Here is a 22523-nt window from a genome sequence, read left to right as displayed (position 1 = left end):
TTTCACTGTAGGCCAAGCCAGAGCCTTCTCTATATAAGCTGCAGCAATCCTGTATTCATTTCCAAAGTGTTCATGTAGAAGCTCTTTAGCCAGTTGATAACCTCTGTCAGGAATCATGTGCTGACAGCTCCTCACCAATTCTCTGGGTTGACCTTTTGTAAACTGCTCCAAAAAATAAAGACAGTCAGCTTTGTTAGCCTTTGATTCCACTCCATGCTCAAAAGCTCTGATGAAGTTTCTGTACTGGAGAGGATCACCGTCGAATACTAGAATGTCTCGAGATGGTAAGGACAGTAAGCGTTGTTGTTGAACAAGAGCTGCTGTTATTTCATTCTGTTTATGCATTATGGTGCATAGATCTCCTCCTATTTGTACAGAATGTAGATTTGGTTGCTCAACTGATGCAGGCTGCTCATTATTTACTGGCAAATAAGAAGTTTGCGTTTCTCCATATTGTGTTGTTCCATATGTTTCTGTTGTTTTCCTGTGTGTCTCCTGTCCTGATCCAATGATGCACTGCTGCCTTTTTTCCACAGTGTGTGTGTTCCTTGGGTCCTTATGACATACTGGGAAATTGGTTTGTGGCATTGCACTCCATGTCCAGGGTTCATATGACTTTGCTGCAGGGTTGAGTCCTTTGGAAGTTGGTTTTTGTTCTTTGTTCCTTTGTAGATATGAATTCATTCCATTTGATGATGCTTGGGATTCACTTGAACATTCTGAAGCAGTTTGTAAAACTGCTAGTTTTGCTGTGGATGCTGCAATTTCAGTATCAATCTCAAGCTGCTCTCTTTTCCTTCTCAGCTCTGCTTCTTGCTTCTCCAGAGCATGTTTTTCCTTTAATGCTGCAGATCGAGCAAGAAGTGCAGCCTTTTCTGCCTCTGCTTTAATGCGGGCAGATGCTGTTGTTTGACCACTTTTGCCGCTTTTACCACTGCTTGTGCTTTTTTGGTGAGAACGTTTACTAGCAACATTTGATATACTGTCATCAGGATGAACATCATCAACCACATCACCAACACTTTCATTTTTTCTCAACCATTGTTTAACATCATCAATGAAACAATTTTCAACCAACATTTTTGCAGCAAACCATACATTTTGTTTCCCACTTTCTTCAGTGGGCATTAAAGGCACCAGAGAATCATGAGCATTTTTTGCTTCTTCACACAAATAAATGATTTTTTCCAGTGCACCTTTTACCTCTGCAACACTGCCTTTATGCATATGCTCTTCAGTTACCTTTCTTATATTTTTTACCTTATTTAATTTATCTTTTCTTACATGTTGTAACTTCTCCAACCGTTCAACAAAAGCCTTATGTGTTAATTTAACAGTTCTTTTACCTTTACCCAAGTGTGTTTCATTTGAACTTCCCACTTCACTAGAAGCAGTGACAGCGGCGTTTTCCGCGACCTGCTCATCAGATTTACCGTCCATAATGTCCTCCTTTGTTATAATGTTCCACAATGAAATCCAATTTACGCCGTGAGGAAAGTTCAGTCTGATGACGCGATCATCATTGTTATTTTTAGCGACCAATGCATTGGGATTACGCTTGCCAAGTAGTGTGCACACCTTTATTTATTTTTTATTATGGCCATGAAGATGTAGTGCTACTTCTCATACCTTTATGCAAGCGGTGGGCGCCGTAAGACGGTCCGGTGGTAACACTACCTCGTCGGATGAATCAGCGGATGATCGTTGTCACTCTGGGAAACAGGCTGTTGTTGACGGCGTCCATGCGGCTCGGCAGAGCTCGGAAACGCAGCGTTGGCTCCAGCTTTGGCTCCGGCGTTGGCTCCAGCGTCGACTCTGCCTCCGTGCGGTGGCCTTTCCGCGAATAACGAAGACTTCTAATTGAAGCGAAGTTTTTTGACTAATATTGTGACTTGTTCTTGCAAAAAATAACAAAAACACACATAAACCAAAAAATGGCTCTAACACTGAGCATCTCCTCACCTTCCTAGGAGAGCTCAGAGATGTTTTGCATTTGCATGACCATGACCACCCGAATGCTGGGCCAGCTGATCACCACGACCAGCAGAATCCTGGGCCAGCTGATCTTCCCATATATGTCATCCTCTGGGACAATGTTAGTTTCCATCGTAGCATCCAGGTCAGAGAGTGGTTTAACATCAACCACCAATTAATGTGTGTCTGCCACCCTACTCTCCATTCCTAAACCCAATAGAAGAGTTCTTCTCATCATGGCGTGGAAGGTCTATGACCGCCAACCTTACACCAGAGAGAACCTTCTCAGGGCTATGGACCTGGCCTGTGATGATGTGGCTGTGGAGGCGTTCCAAGGCTGGGTGCAGCATGCCAGGGCATTCTTCCCACATTGTTTGGCTATGGACAATATTGCCTGTGATGTTGATGAGGTCCTGTGGCCCAACCCAGCCCGACGACGTGATGCCGCCCAATGATTTCAGTGTCAACATACTGTACAACATGCTGTAATAAAAGAAATCACACCCTGAACATTGTGTTTTCAATTGTTACTATACTGTAGTATCTATTGTGTGTAATGGATCCTCCATGGAGTTTACAGTACTCATTTTTGCATTGAGTTGTGATATAACTGCATTTTCTGCATTATGTAACTATTCCCATGAAACGCACAAATCTATAGTAAATGCCCAATACATATTTGAGAATAAATAAGGGTTGCTCAAATGCATCCTGGCAGTTGTGAAACTGTAAAAAGAACAGTCTCACACTGAAAATTGTGTTTTCAATTTTTTTGGTAATGTGGTTAATGATGCTCAGTAGTGTTTACATTTTTGCAGGCCTTGAGCGGTATTGTGGTGTCAGAGTTTGCTTTTGAGCATATGAGCAACTGTTTTGGTGTGATGGGTTGGTTTTGAGCATATGAGCAACTGTTTTGGTGTGATGGGTTGGTTTTGAAAAGAGACTGTGAGGTTGTGTGTACGTAGCTTTAGAAAAGTGTTTTGTGTTTAGAGTTTTGTGAAAAGTGAGGGCAGTATCGTGAAATGTGTTTAAGCAATAGAGAAAAACTGTAATGTGGCCAATTGCAAGGTGTTCTTCTCTTTGACTCTCCTCTGAAGAGTGGCAACATGGGGGCCTCAAAACAACTCTCATTTCAGCTGTCAGTCTCCACTGTGAGGAACATAGTGAGGAAATGGAAGACCACAGGCACAGTTCTTGTTAAGGCCAGAAGTGGCAGGCCAAGAAAAATATCGGAGAGGCAAAGGCGAAGAATGGTGAGAACGGTCAAAGACAACCCACAGACCAGCTCCAAAGACCTACAACATCAACGGGAGAGTGATGCGGAAGAAGCCTTTTCTGCACACGTGACACAAACAGAGTTGCTTGAGATATGCAAAAGCACATTTGGACAAGCCAGCTTCATTTTGGAATAAGGTGCTGTGGACTGATGAAACAAAGATTGAGTTATTTGGTCATAACAAGGGGCGTTATGCATATGGTTGCGAAAGAACACAGCATTCCAAAAAAAACACTTGCTACCCACAGTAAAATTTGGTGGAGGTTCCATCATGCTGTGGGGCTGTGTGGCCATTGCTGGTACTGGGAAATGTTGTTAAAGTTGAGGGTCGCATGGATTCCACGCAATATCAGCAGATTCTTTCGAATAATGTTCAAGAATAAGTCATAAAGTTGAAGTTATGCCGGGGCTGGATATTTCAACAAGATAACGACCCAAAACACTGCTCAAAATCTACTCAGGCATTCATGCAGAGGAACAAGTACAATGTTCTGGAATGGCCATCCCAGTCCCCAGACCTGAATATCATTGAAAATCTGTGGGATGATTTGAAGCGGGCTGTCCATGCTCGGCAAGCATCAAACCTAACTGAACTGGAGATGTTTTGTAAGGAGGAATGGTCCAAAATACCTTCATCCAGAATCCAGACACTCATTAGAGGCTATAGGAAGCGTCTAGAGGCTGTTATTTTTGCAAAAGGAGGCTCTACTAAATATTGATGTGATTTTTCTGTTGGGGTGCCCAAATTTATGCAACTGTCTAATATTGTTTTGATGCATATTGCACATTTTCTGTTAATCCAATAAACCTCATTTCACTACTGAAATATTACTGTGTCCATCAGTTATTTGACAGATCAAAATGAAATTGCTGATCCAAACACCCAATGATTTATAAATGAAAATAATGGAAATTGCCAGGGGTGCCCAAACTTTTTCATGTGACTGTATATGAAGGATTATTATCAGAAAAAACATCAATCACCTAAAAGGCCATCAACCAAACACATTTATGTTCCTTTTCATGAATACCTGGAGCTTGCCTGGTGAGTTATTAACTGAACAGTGCAGTACTGCTGTATCACGGTTTTAACAATGTGCTACTGCAATATATAAATAACATGATGATGATGATGTTACGTAAAGTCTCCTTTATTCAAGCAGTGTCCAAATCTCTGGCTCAGACAGAATAAATTATTCATCAAATTCATCAGATTTGATGTCCAGCAGCCACACAGTTACTGTAATGCCCATTGGTTGTGGTTACTCTGCTGCCTGAGTCTGTTGCAGGACGCTGAGCTGGTCCTCAGTGGTCTTCAATTCCTGCTGCATGGCTGACATCTGAATACACAGAAGGAGGAAGGAAAACAAGGAAGGGTTCAAATATGAATCACGTGATCACTTTCACATGTGGTTTTATAATTGGATGGTAGCTATCATACAATTAGATAACCATCTTGTACAGAAGTATAGTAAAACTGACAGTACTGAATATGTAATAATTACGTGATAATAAATAATTAAATTATCATCGTCCCTAGTGTTAGGAGACTGGCCACCATAGTTCCCATGCACAAAATTGAAGATATTAATAATAACTTAATAAGTACTACAATTTCAAAATTGTCCTGCCTGTTAAAAATCTTGTAATCATTAGTGAACAACCAGCTGAGATCATTAATCTCAGAACATCAGTCTGGTTTTAGAGCTAATCACGGCACCACCTCCGCTGAGCGACTTAATTACTAGTTTAGATAGCAGTACCGCCGGCACAGAGGCATGAGATTCTCTGTGGATCAAGGCGAGCTGTGGAATGTAGGACAGTTTACTAAACTCTGTCAGTCGTTTGATTTTGTTTCTCTAGTTTCTTGAAGTGGTAACTGTGTGAAATACAAAATATTGACTTTTACCCTTGCACACACAAATGATAAAGAATGATAAATAACCCAAAGCAGCACTCACCTTACTGTCAATCTGTTCCCTGACATGAGCAGGAACTTTGGTCAGGTAGTGTGGAGACTGGACTCTGCAGAGGTTTTCCTCCAGCTTTGAAACAAGCTTGTCTCTGCGCTGGGAGAGCTGCAGTATCTGTTTGTCAATGTTCATTCCACTCTAAAAGAGGAAATGATGTAATACTGTCAGAAATATGACCTAAGACAGTGGAACCAACCAGTCATTCCAGTTGGCATTTTAATTTCGAAGTTTATGTAGCAAATTGCAATGTTAATGGAAAGTCTACTTCAACTTCAATTTCTAACAATTATAGTAGGATTATACTTGTATATACACTTAAAATTATTGAACAACACACTTTTCCTCTTAATTTAACTTATGCTTCTCCTATGCAAATCACAGACACACCTGCACTTTACGCAGAATGATGCTGACTATATGCTTTTAATGCAAACTGCTTTCAGTTACTGTAACTTGAAATGTTTCTTTTAAACTTTGCTCCAATACCAGTAGCTTGTCCATAGTGAGCTTAGATGTATCCTCTGTCTGGCTCAGTAGTAGCAGTAAGTAGCAGACTTACTGTATAATGACACATTTGCGTGTCACAACACATACACCTGTTGTTTTCTATGTAAAACGTTGCACACAAGTCGTGTGCTGACACATGACATGACATGAAGATTATTGTCCCAAATATTTTTTTGATTGATTGTTAGTATATAAAGTGTCAGATATTCATAAAAAATGCCCTCAGTAATTTCTCAGAGTTGACGTTCTCAAAGTTGACGAAGTTCTCAGAGTTGATGTTCTTCATTTAGTTTTGTCAGTCCAAAACCCAGCAACATTTTAATTACAACGATAAAAGAAAAGCAGCACATACTCACATTTCAGAAGCCTGAACCAAATACTTTTTTACCAAATAAATATCTGAAAAGATTAAGTGATTACCAAAATGTGAAAATGTATTTTTTTATCATCCAATAATTGATCGATCAGCCCTGCAAATCCTACTTGAATTTTTGTGAGTTTGATAATACTGGCAGCTGTGAACATCGACACGATTGTCCTTATGAGAGGCACATTAAGCCTTAAGGGCTGCAGTTGAAGAAATCTGAAATATACCTGAACATGAAGGTGTAACTGACATGTGTGGTCCACCACACCGACGAGGCTTCCTTTAGGTGGAGGAGAGTAGACAGAGTGGAGGTTTTCTGCTTCACGAGGACAGTAGATATGGAGGTTGGAAATCCGGCTTAAAGTCCACACAGCAGACCCAAAGTGAAGGAGGACCTGCGCCTGGCTGGGTGAACACACTGCCCACACTGAGACACACAACATACAACATATGTTAAGTAATCCGTTCATTTATCAATTTATAAATCGATTACTTGCTAGTTAGCAAGACACATCAATCTCATTTTCTGCATTAAAACATAACATGATCTATATCTAGCAGTCTTTGAGCGTTCATCAGTGAGCTGTTACATTTGAAATGGTTGTTTCAACTGTTAATTGACTCACTGGCAGGTTTTTCTTTGGTCATGCCACACCGGGCTCGTAGTGAACGGGCTACTCGGATCACTTTCCGGATCAGCAAAAAATCTTTTTCCACATCAGGGAAAATCCAGTGTGCCTGGCAGGATGGAGAGGTTACAAAAAACAACACATCAGCTAAAATCCATGGAAAGTTAAAAACCCAGCCAAAAATAACTGAACACATTCAGGAGTAAAAACTAAAAAAAGGAGTATTTACTTCCACCACACCAGCTGTTTGGACTGTAAACAGACCAGTTTATAATTTCTAATCCAGGTCTATGTTGTACAGTCCAGTCTAACACTAAATACACCAAAAAGCCAGTTGCAATATGACAGACTCAGGCCTTAAGATGGTTGGATTAACCTTCACATCACAAGGTTGGTGGTTCTACCCCCGGCCCCTGCATGAATATGTGTTGCAAAGTGGTTTCAGCGGTCGCTTAGACTAGAACAGCACCATATAAATACAGTCCATCTACCATTGAGCTCTACGCCAGGTGAACAAGGTGAGGTCAATTCACAATCACAGGCCAATACATGTTGCACGTTAAAAAATGACAGGTGAGTCAAATCCTGTCTGACCACACCTCAAGGACCTTATCATGCCATTTGTGCTTTAGTCAGGCATATCCCTATAACATATACTGCATGTTATCCATTTGCTATATATGCAAGTCCATTTACCATTTATATCGTGAACTTGGCTACAACTCTACTCGTGTACGATATGCAAATCTGCAAGCACAACCACTACATAAGACTGGATATATTTATAATTGTGCCAGTTTTACATTTGTACTGGTTTTCCAATGTAACTATGTCCCTCAGTGCTTTCAGTGTGAACTTTGAGCAACTACTGTACATGTGTAGGCTACCCCAGGGGATCACTGGTACCTGTAAATTGGGATTGCATTATGGAGTCATCACATCATTTTTTTTTTTTTTGTGGCAATTGCTATGTCATCAGTGGGGACAACTGTTTTGATGAAGGCTAAGGTGAGTTAGCTTAAAATAACATGAGTTCACATGAGTTGACCCTTAAGACACCTTTGAATGTAAAGGCAACCACACATTGGAGCAAAATAAAGAGCAGTGGCACTGGGCCTGATAAAGTGCAAGTAATAAAACTATTTGCAATCCCACTGTTGAGGAGATATAAAGGCAGTGTTGGGAATGTAACTAATTAAATCTACTCACTTTCCTTGAATATTTCCATTTTATGCTACTTTATGCTTCTACTCCTCTACACTGTGATGTCTCCATTGGTTTGTGGATAACTATTCTGCCTCCATTTTGGCATTAGAGCTGTCGCCATCTTGTTTTTCTGGAGCCAGAGTTGACCATCATGGTACCAGAGGGTGGGGCTTGGGAGATTATACTAAATGGATCAGACTGAGAGCCCAAGAATGAGCTGTGATAGTAACTTGTCAAAGACAAGGTAGACATGCCCTAATGCATACCCTGCTTTATCGTCTAGTTAAGAAGTTGAAAATCATGCTATATTGAAATAGACTTGGAACTAGAGATTTAGACCATAAGCTTAATAGGAAACTGTTAAATGAGGTCATAATTGAGTGCCCTCTGTTGGCCAGTAGAAAGAATGCATTGGCTTCACTTTTCAGACCCAGAAACTCTATTCATATTTTCATACAGTCAGAGTGCACATGAATGATGCACATTGGTGTGGATCTCCAAGTAGGTGTATACACAACAGCAACTGACAAAAAGTAGGTACAGTATGTGTTTCATACCTAGGTATACACTGCACTACACCACTGACTAAAGTGAATCACAAACTCAAAAGATCAAAATGAAAATGTATAACAACACTAGTGCCAAAACTATCATCAGTGGATCAGTGGATTATCCATAGGGAGAAGTAATACAATGTGATTTTCAATGTTTGAAGAAAAACAAATTAAATTAAAACTGCAAGCAGTGATGAACGGGCCCTCGACCCACGTATGTCGGGCCGTGGCGCTGTCGGAGGGTGCGCAACTAGTTGTAAATGGGATCCATGTCACTGAAAACACAACAGTGACATTTTCAGTGACTTCCTGGGTCCAGTGGGTGGCGCTATGGATATGACGCAGTATTGATGCATAGTCGTATTAAGGGCGAACCCCTCTACATGTGTGACGAATTTGGTGTAGATGTGAAATTGTATGTTGGAAAAAAGAAAGAATGACCACACGCAATCCAAGATGGCCGACTTTTCTGTCGGGGCGAGAAATTCCACAAAATGAATTCCTGTCTAAATCGATGAGACCTATGAGTCCTCCAAATTTCATGAAGATCGGAGAAAGTTGTTGTTCACATGACCCGGCATTAGGGGGCACTATACATATGACATAGTATTGATGCAGAGACGTAGTCAGGGCGAACCCCTCTACATAACTCTCTCTCCCTCCTTCCATAAAACGAGTGGTTGTCCATGTTGGCTCCAATGACACCGCTCGTAGACAGTCTGAACTGACAAAAAAATAATTTTAAGGACCTTATTAAACTTTTTAACCAGCTGCGGCAAATTTGCCATTGGCCTTGACCACTCGGCCTCGTTACACGTACACTGTTTTGTGAGTATTCATACTATATAACATATTTCCGCTAATATTGAATAAAAAAGAGAATCTAAACTACGATAACTTGTTTTACGATTACTTAAGAATAATTATACATAAATATGCTGGCGTCTTAAATAAGTGACGATTCAAATAGCTGGCTAATATGGTAAACTGGTGTATTTTGAGAGAAGCAGTTTTACAAACAGACCATATACCTGCCCCTACGGAGCACTCAAAAAAGTGCAAAGGAACGCACCCAAGGCGGCATCCGTCATTTGATTGGTCCATACTCTAGCTGTCCCCTATTGGCTGGTGAAACACAATATTTTGAGCGCAAGGAGGGACAGCCTTGAGTCTGAGCAGACTCCTCAACCTGAGAGGAGGTGCTTGTTCTGAGTGCGTGCACATTAGTTTTGAGCGCGCAGACTTTAGATCTGAGCGAGCGCAGGACATATTTGAATGCGAGCGAAATTTTTGAGTGCAAGCAGAAGAAATGTGAGCACGAGCATGTGATTTTTGAGTTCAAGCACACATTTTGAAAGAAAGCAGCAGACATCCAAGTGCGAGCAGAAAATATGAGTGCGAGGAGAATAAATCTGAGCGCGAGAAGGAGCTATGTCACTGAAAAGGAATGAAATCATGCTCTCAAACTGAAAATCTACGTTCTTGAATAAAGATAGGATAATTCTTCCATACACTGGCAGCACACAGCTCGCTCATGACCTCTAGCTCCTCCCCCTGGCCACATCAGTCATTACACCTACAACCTGTAACTTTTCACATTCAGACCATCACCAGATGCAGGCGTCCCCGTCCACTGAGCACAAGACATGCTGATCTGGTCAACCTGCGTCCACTTCCCCGGTCCTCACAGCCCCTCACAAAGCAACATCACCTCAAAGTGGCCTTATTCAACACCCGCTCCCTCAACAACAAGAGCCTCCTTCTTAATGAATTCATAATGGACAATAACCTGGACTTTCTCTGTCTCACTGAAACCTGGCAAACACCTCTGGACTATTTCTCACTAAACCAAGCCACCCCCGCAGGATACACTTTTATGGACAAACCCCGCACAGAGGGCCGGGGAGGTGGCATTGCTGCCATCTTCAGCAAAAAATCAAAACATCCACCATCCCCATTTCTCCACCCCCCTCATTTGAACACCTCACCTACAAACTGTCTGGTCCCTCGCCTCTGGTCACAGCCATCATTTATCGCCCCCCAAAACCACATCCCTCCTTCCTTTCTGATTTTGCCGACTTTCTGACCCAGTTATTCGCCATCTCACCATCTGTTCTCCTCCTGGGCGACTTTAATCTACATATCGACAGCACAGACAATAAACCGGCCACAGAATTTTTAGAACTGCTGCAATGCCTCAATTTCACTCAACACATAACCTTCCCAACACACAGCCATGGTCACATTCTGGACTTGGTTTGCTCCACTAAACTCAACACTCAACAGCTATCCAGTCACAACCTGCACATTTCCGACCACCTGGCAATCACAATGAACATTGAAATCCCTACCCCCACCACAATCTCTCTCAGCCTCTCTCACCTACTGTCTGTCTGCCTCACCTCCCCTGCCCTCTGATGACCCCACTGACCTGGTCAACTATTACAACAGCACACTCTCCTCCTGCTTGGATCAGCTTGCCCCCGCCAAAACAAAAACTGTCTCTTTCACCCACTCTGCCCCCTGGTACACCCCCGCACTCCGCCAAATGAAATCACGGAAACGCCAACTGGAAAGACTGCAAGAAAACTGGATTATCTGTTCACCTTCTCGCCTACACAGACCACCTACAACAATACAAAGATGCACTCAACGCAGCCCGGACCACCTACTACTCCCACCTCATCCACTCTGGCTCAAACAACTCCAAGGCTCTGTTTTCCACCATAAACTCACTCCTCAAACCCCATGACAACACTCCCTCATCACCCACAACTGAAAAGTGCCAATCATTTCTTTCATACTTCCAAACAAAAATAGATACCATCTACAGTAACCTCAACACCTCTGGAATCCTTCCCATCTCACCACCTTCCTCACCACCTGCCACCATCCAGCCCCTGTCATAGTTCTCTCCAATATCTCCAGCACAGTTAACAACCCTCATGACCGGGATAAAAACCTCCACCTGCATCCTGGACCCCATCCCATCCAAACTCATTAAGGACTGCCTCCCTGTCATCTCCCCACTCATCACCAACATCATCAACACCTCCCTCAGCACTGGTTCTGTTCCCCAAACCCTCAAACTGGCTGCCATCACACCCATCATTAAAAAATCTGGTCTCAACACTGACAATCCCAGTAACTTCCGCCCCATCTCCAATCTCCCCTTCCTAGCAAAAATCCTGGAACGTGCTGTAGCCTCTCAACTCAGAACCCACCTCACCTCCAATAATCTCTTTGAGCGCTTCCAATCCGGTGTCCGATCAAAACACAGCACAGAGACAGCCCTCCTCAAAATTACCAATGACCTCCTCCTCTCCTCAGACTCCGGACACCTCAACATCCTCATCCTCCTTGACCTCACAGCAGCCTTTGATACCATCAACCACTCCATCCTGCTCTCCCGATTGAAATCTTTCAGCCCACATCACTGGCACAGCACTCACATGGATCCACTCCTACCTCAGCAACCGTCACCAGTTCATCAGCGTTAACAACTGCACTTCCTCCACCGCTCCCCTGTCACAAGGTGTCCCCCAGGGATCGGTGCTTGTTCCCCTCCTCTTCATCCTCTACATGCTCCCCCTTGGCAAAATCATCCATCATTACGGACTCCAGTTTCACTGCTACGCCGACGACATCCAATTGTACATCCACTCCACACTCAGCAACTGTCTCACTGAAATTAAAAAATGGATGCAAAAAAACTACCTGCAACTCAACAGTGACAAATCAGACATCATCATCATTGGTCCCACATCCCACACCAGAACCACCCAAAACTTCAGCCTCACCTTCAACAACTGCACTCTGTCCTCCTCCCCTCACATCCGGAATCTTGGAGTCATCTTTGACAGCCAACTCAAGTTCGACCACCACATTAACCACATCACCAGGACCGCCTTCTTTCATCTCAAGAACATCGCCCGTCTCCGTCCCTCACTCACCTTCTCTGCTGCCAAAACCCTAATTCATGCTTTTATAACATCCAGACTAGATTACTGCAACAGCATCCTATACAGCTCATCATCCAAAGTCCTCAATAAACTCCAATACATTCAGAACTCCGCTGCCCGCCTGCTCACCCACACCTGCTCCCGAGAACACATCACCCCTGTCCTGCAAAAACTGCACTGGCTCCCCATCTCACACCGCATACAATTCAAAATCCTCCTGCTCACCCACAAATCACTTAACAACCTGGCCCCCACCTACCTCACAGACCTGCTCCACCACTACACCCCCTCCCGTGCCCTCCGATCCTCAGAGGGATATCTCCTTGCCCTACCCCCTCGGACCAAGCACCGAACTTGGGGGGACAGAGCCTTCTCCGTTGCCGCCCCCACCCTCTGGAACTCACTCCCCAAACCCATCAGAGACTGTACAGACCCCCACACCTTCAAATCACTTCTTAAAACACACCTTTTTAAACTGAAAGTTTCTGATAACGTTTGATCTTCAAGGTCTGAGGATGATCCTGAGTGAACGTGAAGTCTGTGGTGTTAAATCTGTAGGATGAGTTCGTTAAAGTACGAGGCATGAAATGTGTGAAAACGGTGGTGAAATCTGAACTTCAAAATGGACCGACTTCCTGTTGGTCTGAGGGTATGGGTGTTGATTCTTGTTTTGTGCGTCTGGTCATGATACCTATGTTTACCGAATTTCGTTCATGTATGTGCATGTAGGAGGCGGGGCTTCAAGCTTAAGCGCCCTTTTCAATCCTTGAGGGTATTTTTTTCATCTTTGCACTTAAAATGGCCAGACCCATATCAAATATTAATGTTCCTGACCGGTGATGCATGTGCAAAATTTGGTGTTTTTAGGAGTTTGTTTGTACGTAACAAATGGGAAAAGGCATTAGGAGGCGCTACTGAGCTGTTGTGCCGCACCTGAGGGCAGTTGTGGCATCAAATTAAAGTAGTCTACGTGTCAAATTTGGTGAGTCTGCAAACATCCTAAAGTCCTCTAAACAGTGTCGGAAAAATGAAAATCTCCGCATGCCATTCAAGATGGCTGACTTCCTTTTGCGGCAAAAGTTCCAATAAAACAAATTCATGGCTAAATCGATGAGACCTATGAGTCCTGTGAATTTCATGACGATCAAAAATGATTTGCGCACACATTTTTCAACGTTAGGTGGCGCTATGGAGTCCCCTGGCCACACCCACCCACAATCATGTTGAATTCTAATAGCGGCACACAAATGTGACGCATGTTCCGAGTTTGGTGAGTTTTTGGGGTATGTTCAGGCTGCCAAATATATGATCGTTTGGAAGGAAAAAAATAATTCTTACAGATACAATAGGGCCTTCGCACTGTCAGTGCTCGGGCCCTAATTATATTCCCCACAATTGTTTTGCGGTGGCAGCAGATTTCTAAAAACCTGAACAAAACAAAAAGACAGGTTAGAATTATTAAATAAATAATGCTCTTTGTAATTTGTGTAGCCTGACCCATTTTATAGGCAAAACATTTATGCAAATATCTCCATTATCAAAAACTGGTGAAGGAAAACACTTCTTCTGGTTGTGAGGAAGTTTAATGGTTGAAGTCCTACTAGTTGAGAGGAGCAGGGGTAGGACTGTAGACACAGGCTGGTCTGGGCTGAAGCTCCAGGTCTGAATGGCTGGAGTCTCTGCCACAGCTCCTCAGTGATGAAGGGCATGAAGGGGGAGAGCAGGGCCAGAGACATAGACACGCAGTGATAGAGGACACTGCTGGCCACCTGCCCATCCTGACGGACCAGCACATGCTTCACATACTCCTAAAGGACACACACAGACATAGAAGTAAATGACAATCACTGGCTACATTTCCACGTTTATATTAATCTGTTACATCAATCTTTGAGAACCTGTGACCAGGGATGGACTGGGATCAAAAAACAGCCATGGCAATAGCAACACACTGGCCATATTTTCAAACCCAATAACAACTGCACCCAAATGTTAACACAAAAAGCTTGAGATAAAACAATACAGACGGACTGGAATGCAGAAATTTGCAACACAGAACACACACTCAAACCACTCAAAGTATAATCGCAACTCGGGATGTTAATGACTAATCAGTAATTGATTCAGTGCTGCAAAATATTTAACTGATAAAAAAATGTATTTACCTACAATCAGAGATGGGCACAACTACATCAAATAGTGTCTTGTTACAAATGATAAATACTTGCTTATCAGATAAAGACAAATGAAATACATACTGTTCTGATCTGATCATGTCAGTGGTTAAAACTGTTTTCTAATGGAAAAACGTTCAAAATATTTAATATATTATAAACGATTAACCGATAATTGGTTGCTAAGGCAGCCGGCAATCAACTGAACAGATTGCTTAAAATTCTTCATCCCTAATCAATACTTTTAACACAATCTGGCAGAGCCCTAGGCGATACAACATGTTATGCACATTCAGCACAAATACATAGGCTTGACATTAGTATGTAATAATAAAACCGCTCAACCAAAACATGCCTAATTTTTAGATGGCCAATCCGTCGCAGGCTGTGACTGAACCTCCCTGCTGCCATGAATAAATCAGGTAAAAATACCACCTTCCTGTTTAACTGTGCAGTAAGTAGATGATTGTTAATACAAAGGAACAATCTCTTTTCCGATCCGTCCTTTTTTTTTAATACAGTAAAATACACCCATAATGCAATGTGAATGTCATGCTCCTCACCAAGTAGACATCACACAGGCTGTGGACCCAGAAGGAGTACAGGGCAGATGTGACAGTATGCAGCTCGTAGGCTTCAAAAGCCTGCTCACACTGTACTACTGTGCTGTAGAGTCTGGAGCAGATCCACCGGTCCATGCTGCTCAGAGGAGTTGACTGAAAATTGGAATAGCAAAAAACATTTTTAGTCAAATTTATTTTAACAGATTCCTATACAAAGAATTAGAGGCATCAGCTTAGCACCCTGTAAAATTCATAGTGAAAACAAATAGAGGGCAGTGTATCCTCAGAGTGTAGCTGCTGTAGCTGCCTTTTAACTAGTTAGCTCAGTTAGCCGTGCAGCAGTTAGCCGTGTGTGTCCAGACTGGGAGTTTGGGGACTGGGGGGGCAAGCACAGGAGCTTTGGACCATTACTGGCATGGGCTAGCTGGTTAGCATGCTAGCTTCATGATATCTTCTTGATAACTTCAGTAGTAGTTAGGGATGTAACGGTTACCGGTGTCACGGTAAACCACGGTAAAATTCCCGACGGTGAAGGTTACCATTTAAGTTTTAATTACCATGGTAACAGCCGCGGTCGATAACCACGGTGTGGAAAGCACGCGAGATACTTTATCCAAGTCTCCCTACGCAGGCGCAGCGTGCAACGTGCGCTTGTTATGTAGCGAAGAAGACATGGCTGAGGGAGGACGTGATAATAGCGGCCCTCAAGCCATTTTTCCGCCTTCAAAGCGAACCAAATCCGAAGTCTGGCCGTATTTTGGCTATTATAAGAATGCTCAGGGACAGCTGGTCGAGGATGGCAACCCTATCTGCAGGAGCTGCAAGAAAAAAGTTGTTGCGAGGGGCGGCAACACGTCCAATTTATTTACCCTCAACAGTTCAGCGAATGCAAGGTAAGTTAACCTTAAGCTCGGGTGCATGATGTAGCCTATGTGTATGTTGAGTTTTCTCTGTCTAATTTGCTGTTGTCACTAATGTAAACTGACCAGATAGTGGTATTACTGAATGAAGTTGATCCGTGCTTTGGCACGTTATCTGAACCGCTTATTAATTGTAGATTTCACTTTTTAAAGTCGACCTAATAATTCCCCAAATATTGATGCAGAGCTGCAGTGAGGAGGATTTGAGACAAACACGTACTCGGTGGACTGAGTTAGTGAATGCAAACTGACTGAGATGACTGACTTTCATCTGAGCTCCGTTCACCGGAGCAGCGTCTACCTGTGGCTCAGCAGCCATTTGACCAATCAGATTGACCGAGTCCATTGACAACAGACGAGCAAGCAGACAGAGAGACAGCCAGCCAATATATATAATATCATATAATACTCGTGGATTATTTGTAGAATAGACTATATATAAAGAATAATATAAAATGGTGAATATAACAAGTGTCTAGATAGAGATAAGAGCCAAAATAGAGTATTCATAATTAATTTAACAATAATCCTTTTTGTTTTGATCGAAAAAATTATCCAACCTGCTTCTCACAAAAGTGATATGATCTAAATTGTGAGTTTAATGATCTGTTGGTCGCACCCTTAGTATTAAGTAATAATGACAGTAATAATTAATAATGACATTTTCTATTCATTTTTTTCACAGAGAGGGTCTGCTGGCCAATCGAGTGCTACTGCCAGTACATCACATTCTTCCTCTGTAACGCAGACATTAAAGGACGCATTTCAAAAACAGGCTGCTTATGCGCCCTCATCACAAAAAGCCAATGACCTAAATGCAGCCATTTCTTTCTTCATTGCTAAGGATATGATGCCATTCCAAATTGTGGAGAGGCCTGGCTTTTTGAGGCTGATGAAAACTGCTGTGCCTCACTTCAAAGTTCCGTCACAGATTTTCTTTTCCAAGACTGAAATCCCCAAACTCTACAATCAGGTTAAAGCTGATGTATGAAAAAGTTTAACTCAGGGGAATTTTTTGCTGCAACAACTGACCTGTGGACAAGTGAAAGTGGAGCTGGTCTACCATACATCAGCTTCACCATTCATTACCTCACCCCGGACTGGCAGCTTGAGGCTCAGTGCTTGGAAACCCGGTTCTTCCCGGATGATCACTCAGCTCAAAACATCAGAGAGTTTTTTGAGAACATGCTGGAGGAGTGGGCTATAAAAAAGACAGACCTGGTCTCCATAACCACAGACAATGCAACCAACATGATAAAGGCTTTTGAGGACTTCCCAGAACTGTGGCTTGGGTGCTTTGGCCATAATTTGAACCTGGCCATCTCAAAGGCTCTGAAAATTCAGAGAGTTGACACAGGAGTTCGGGCCTGCCGTCATCTGGTCCATGGCTTCTCACGGAGCTGGAAGAGAAGGAGGGCTCTGAAAGAAAAGCAAGCTGCCCTCAACATGCCACAGAAAGCTCTGATCCATGATGTGGTCACCAGGTGGGGATCTACCTACAAAATGATTGAGCGATTCCTCAGCCAACAGCAACAAATCTGTGCTACACTGGATGGAGAAAGGGGAGTATGGCATCTGATGCTGACACAAGTGTCATGGAGCAAGTGTGCCAGCTCTTTGAGCCACTGAGCAAGTTTACGGATGCACTTGCCTCAGAGACACAAGTGACACTGTCAGCCGTCAAGCCTGTCCTGGACCACATCACCTGTGAGGTACTGGTGGAAAATAATGACAACTCATCCTAGACTAAGGAGATGAGAAGGGTCATGAGAGAAGACCTTAACAGCAGGTACACAGAGAGGGCAAAGAATGTCGTGAAAATGGCTTGCTTCATTGATCCCCGCTTCAAAATGAGCTTTTTGGATGAGCCTGAGCCAGCAACTGTTGACAGCTGTGTCCAGGAAGCTTTAAAGCTGACACCTGCACACACTGGAGAGGAACCACAAAGCAGCAGCTTTGTGTCATCAGAGGGGAAAAGCTTGGCTGGGTTATTGAAAAAGATCTCCTCAACTAGACAGAAGAGAGGTGAAGAGGACAACACTCCAACCACCCCAGAAAATGGAGTGAGAGAAGAGATCAAGATCTACCTCTCTCTGCAATCTATTCCAGCAGAAGACGATCCACTGGTGTGGTGGAGGGGCCATGCATCAGAGCTGCCTTTTCTTGCCAGGATTGCCAGAAAGCTTTTGTGCATCCCAGCGACCTGTGTGCCATCAGAGAGACTGTTCAGTGCCAGCGGACACATTGTCTCCCCCAACAGATCCCTCCTTAAACCAGAAAAAGTTAATATGCTGACATTTTTACACTTTTATCTGAAGTGAACAGAGATGCATGCATCCGTCTGAGGAGATATGGGAGGGAGAGAACAAGCACACCCACTGTGCTGTGCTGTGTGCTTGTTTACATATTTTGTGTTATTTTAACATAAGTAACACTTTTGTTGTTATTGGTGCAATATGTTATCATGACTGTTGCTTTCATTTGAATTACAAGTTTACTTAATGTGAAATTAAACCTGCATTTTTTTTAATCTGTTTTTCTACTGTGGTAATTATTAATATTGCAGTTTTGATACATATTTTTTTTTTTACTATATCTAATGTTTATTTTGCACAGTTTTGATACGTCTTTTATTTACTGTATTTAAGGTTTATTTTGCACAGTTTTGATACATCTTTTATACTTATTTAATGTTGATTTTGCAGTGTTTTGTTAAGGTTTTGGATTTGGACTATTTTAATATATAATAAATCTATTTAAATATAAATCTTGGTGAAATTATTTAAATTTATCAGTGTATCAGTATTTTTCAACATTTTGAAGACATTTTAAAAATACCGCGGTATACCGATAACCGTGATAATTTTGATCACTATTACCGCGGTGTGAAATTTTCATACAGTTACATCCCTAGAGTAGTAGTAGTAGTAGTGTTATTTCTTCGCATTCTGTTGATATTTTGAATGTTTTCTTTTAGACAGAGATGGAAAGAGTACTAAAATAACATTTTCAGGTAAAGTACTGTTACTTTTAAGAAATTATTGTCAAGTAAAGATGCTTGTGTAAAAAATTACATTTTAATCAGTTGAAATGCTCTCGTTATCATTATCGTTAAACGTTATTTTGTTACATTTTTGAAATTATTGTGGAGGTTGGGAGGGTGGGAGGGGTGAGGTATCTGGTGATGTATGATGATACAGTTAAATCGAAGAATACCTTTTGGCTACAAATGCATTTAATGTCAATCAAACAACAGTCGTAGAAAAACATTACACCCCGAAGTCAAAGTCCCCAAGCCAACAATTAATTCCTGTAGATGATCAAGCATGTTTTAATTTGGATTTAAAACAGCACTGTAGTTTTGTTGAAGAAATGTTAATGAGCAGAGAAAGAACTTCATTGGCTGATTTTCTTCTGCCTAAACAAACTAAATAATCAAACTCTCTTTGTTTTCATGACTGAATAAACTGAATAAACAAACTGAACTTCAAGGACAACACAATTTATACTGTTTTACTTTGTTTATATGTGGCTCACCCTGCCACCTTTCTAGCTTCAAACAGTGTTCTGGGACCTTATTTTCCTCTGAGAACAGCTTGTCTATTCACTTATGGAGAAAATACATATTTCTTTCTTTGTATTATTACCTCATTAATATTGTAAAATTCTGAGTTTGAATTTCTTCTCCAAACTACTACTACTACTACAGTGACCCTTTAAATTGGGGAACTGTCCCCAGCATGGTCCTGCAGGGGACAGCCCCCCTGTTAGTCATTAAACAGACTCCTCAAAGAAGAATCTGGGACAAATGGAAGCATAGCTCACTACAGGATGGACCTCAAGAATCTGACAAACTGTTACTAATCTCACATCCAGACAAGGCCCACGATTCAAAGTTCGAAAATAAACATTCAAGAGAAAGAAGATACAAGTTGAAAAGTCATTTAGCCTGACACTATGCGGATATGTTTGATGTTTGTAACATGATTACCATTTACAGTGTTTACACCCTGTTTAATAATGTAAAATACTTTCTAATTTTTAAGAAGTATGTGATCCTTTAAATGTTTAAATCCCCAACAGAGGAATAAGTACCCTGGAACATATATACAGATATATCTGGTAGCTACAAAGCTGACATAAAGGGGTCAAACCATCAGTTAAAACTGTCAGAGTGTGGACAGATGAAGCTACAGCAGCCTTACAGGACTGTTTTGAGTGCACAGACTGCCAAATTTTCAGAGTCGCCACCACCCAAGAGAACCACATCAATCTTGAAGAATATACATCTTCAGGGACATTTTCATCATCAGATGTGTCAATGAAGTGGTGATCACAATGACAGCAAGATCATTCCGCAACAAGAAGGCCTGAATGAATGGAGAGGTGAGGGCTCTATTCAGAGCCCAAAAAGCTGCCTTTTGGTCAGGTGACAAGGAAGCATACAACACCACCAGAGCAAGACAGAAAGCTGGCATCAAGGAGGCAAAGAGGAAACATCAGCAGAGACTGGAGAGGGACCTCAACACCACCAGCGCTAAAGATATGTGGCAGTAAATCCAGGCCGTCACAGGCTACCTAAGCAGGAGTGCCCCATCATGTCAGAGGCCACATTGCGGGATAAGCCAAGCTCATTCTATGCACGCTCTGATCTCCTCAACAAAGAGTAAGATTACTCCACTCCAAGTTTACTCCACAACTAGAAGACTGGCCACTGGAGGGCCAATTTTGACTGGCTGACACCTGTTCCAGGTCCCCAGTCGGCAGCCCAGTAGGAACCTGTCCCCTGGTCAGCCGCCCGGCCACCGTGAGGTCTCCTGATAACTTCATCTTGCTTGCTCTCATCCTCAAAATTCCCTCTGCAAAGCGACCCACTGGATTCCTTCTCCCTTCAGCCTTAATCCAGTTAGTCACCATCTCACCATCCCTGGTGGTCTGTAAAAAAAAAAAAAGATTCTTGTCCCTTTACCTGCTTGTCAAGCTTCTGCTTTTGGGTTTGACCTTGTGACACACAGTTGTAATTATAACTTGGACTTTGAGATTAACAGAATTTATAAGTTGTAAGCAATAATCATTGTTGCTCAACATTGTACAAGATGTTGAGCTATACCATGCCATACAGAAAAAAGCCAGACACTAAAAGCTGCTGCTTTTGTGCAAGATGAACAGCTCTGTCTTCCTGCCAAATCTTCTCAGTGGTGCACAAACACCTTAATCAATCAAGGCTTGTGTTTGAGGAGATCATTAAAATTAAATTTAAAACAATATACTGTACATACATTACAAAAAAGCACATTCCAATGGTTGATTCCATTGCTGTACCTCTTCCAGTGTTCTCACTGGTGTTATGTTGTCACCCAGCACTCCCAGTGTAAATCTCAGTGTCTGCCACATTTTATTACAGAAGTTTCTGCAGCTCAGGACCTCAGAGACAGACAGACTGATGTCTTCACCTGAAAAAGGCAGAAAAGAAAGTAAAAGTAATTAAAGGTGAATAGTTTCATGCCATACACATATTCAACCCGGCAGCACAAAGGATCTCTAAAATCAGCACAGTTTGAAGGTGGGCACCCAAGATTAGTGTCACCAATCCAGTACCTGACCAAATGTGAAATGACTCCAAATGACTTTGACCTTTGACCACCAAAATCTGATCAGTACATCCTCAAGTCCAAGTGGACATTTGTGCCAAATTTGAAGTAGTCCCTCCAGGAGTTCCTGAGATATTGCATTTACAAGAGTGGGATGGACGGTACACGTCATACCATTGGGGTCTGTGTTTTTTTTCATTTTGTTTTTACGTTTCCATGTGTAAATCTGAAAATGTCTCCACTGACTGTTTATAATCATATGAATGCTGTTATAAAGTGCTGTGATTTAGATCCTGACACACCATGCATCCTGGAAAGTGACAGATACATTTTTTGCTCTAAATTACATAACATAATCACCATCAGTAAATACACTTTCACACAGAGGTTGTCTTGCCTCTGTTACTACCTCCACTGGCGATTCGAAGGCAGAACTAAACTGCCCCACATTTCGCCTCTGTAACTTTCATACAGAAGGCGAGGTGGAATATCGGCGCAAGATTCCCACCTTGATATGGCAGTGTGAATGGGGCATTAGAGAGATAAGACACATGCCTTGTCTGGGAGCTGTCTGAGGTGAAACTGTCTGAGGTGAAACTGTCACTCTTTGGACAAATACAGCATTCCTCCTTATGGTGCTGGCACACTCACATCAGCCTATCCAGCTTTAGGCCAGTCAATCTAGCCCAAAAAAACAAAAAAATTGCAAAAGAAACGTCTCAGTTTTTATTGGTCCTGAATTATATACTAAAAGTCTACCACCGTAGATGGAGTGGAACATATTTTTTTTCGAGATTAAAGGCCAAAGTTGTGCCCAACACTCTAAG

At 42.2% G+C, this 22523-nt stretch overlaps 1 protein-coding gene across 4 annotated transcripts in view; it reads right to left on the bottom strand.

Moving 5' to 3' along the window:
* Nucleotides 1–4385: 4385 nt before the first annotated feature.
* Nucleotides 4386–22523, bottom strand: part of vars2 (valyl-tRNA synthetase 2, mitochondrial) — a 59977-nt gene continuing 41839 nt past the window's right edge. For 3 of the 4 annotated variants that reach the window (XM_084379432.1, XM_084379433.1, XM_084379435.1), the window contains 8 exons: nt 21428–21558; nt 20849–21040; nt 15186–15338; nt 14050–14256; nt 6724–6835; nt 6325–6524; nt 5212–5361; nt 4386–4590 (listed from right to left, as the gene is read on the bottom strand). In XM_084379432.1, coding sequence (XP_084235558.1) covers nt 4513–4590; nt 5212–5361; nt 6325–6524; nt 6724–6835; nt 14050–14256; nt 15186–15338; nt 20849–21040; nt 21428–21558 — 1223 coding nt within the window. In that variant the 3' untranslated portion in view covers nt 4386–4512. The remainder of the gene's footprint in view (nt 4591–5211; nt 5362–6324; nt 6525–6723; nt 6836–14049; nt 14257–15185; nt 15339–20848; nt 21041–21427; nt 21559–22523) is intronic. The other variant, XM_084379434.1, reaches the window with a different exon arrangement.

This window comes from Pagrus pagrus, assembly GCF_965226575.1.
Source record: "Pagrus pagrus genome assembly, chromosome: 17".
Taxonomy (NCBI): domain Eukaryota; kingdom Metazoa; phylum Chordata; class Actinopteri; order Spariformes; family Sparidae; genus Pagrus; species Pagrus pagrus.
This window is presented reverse-complemented; position numbering and strand designations above follow the sequence as displayed.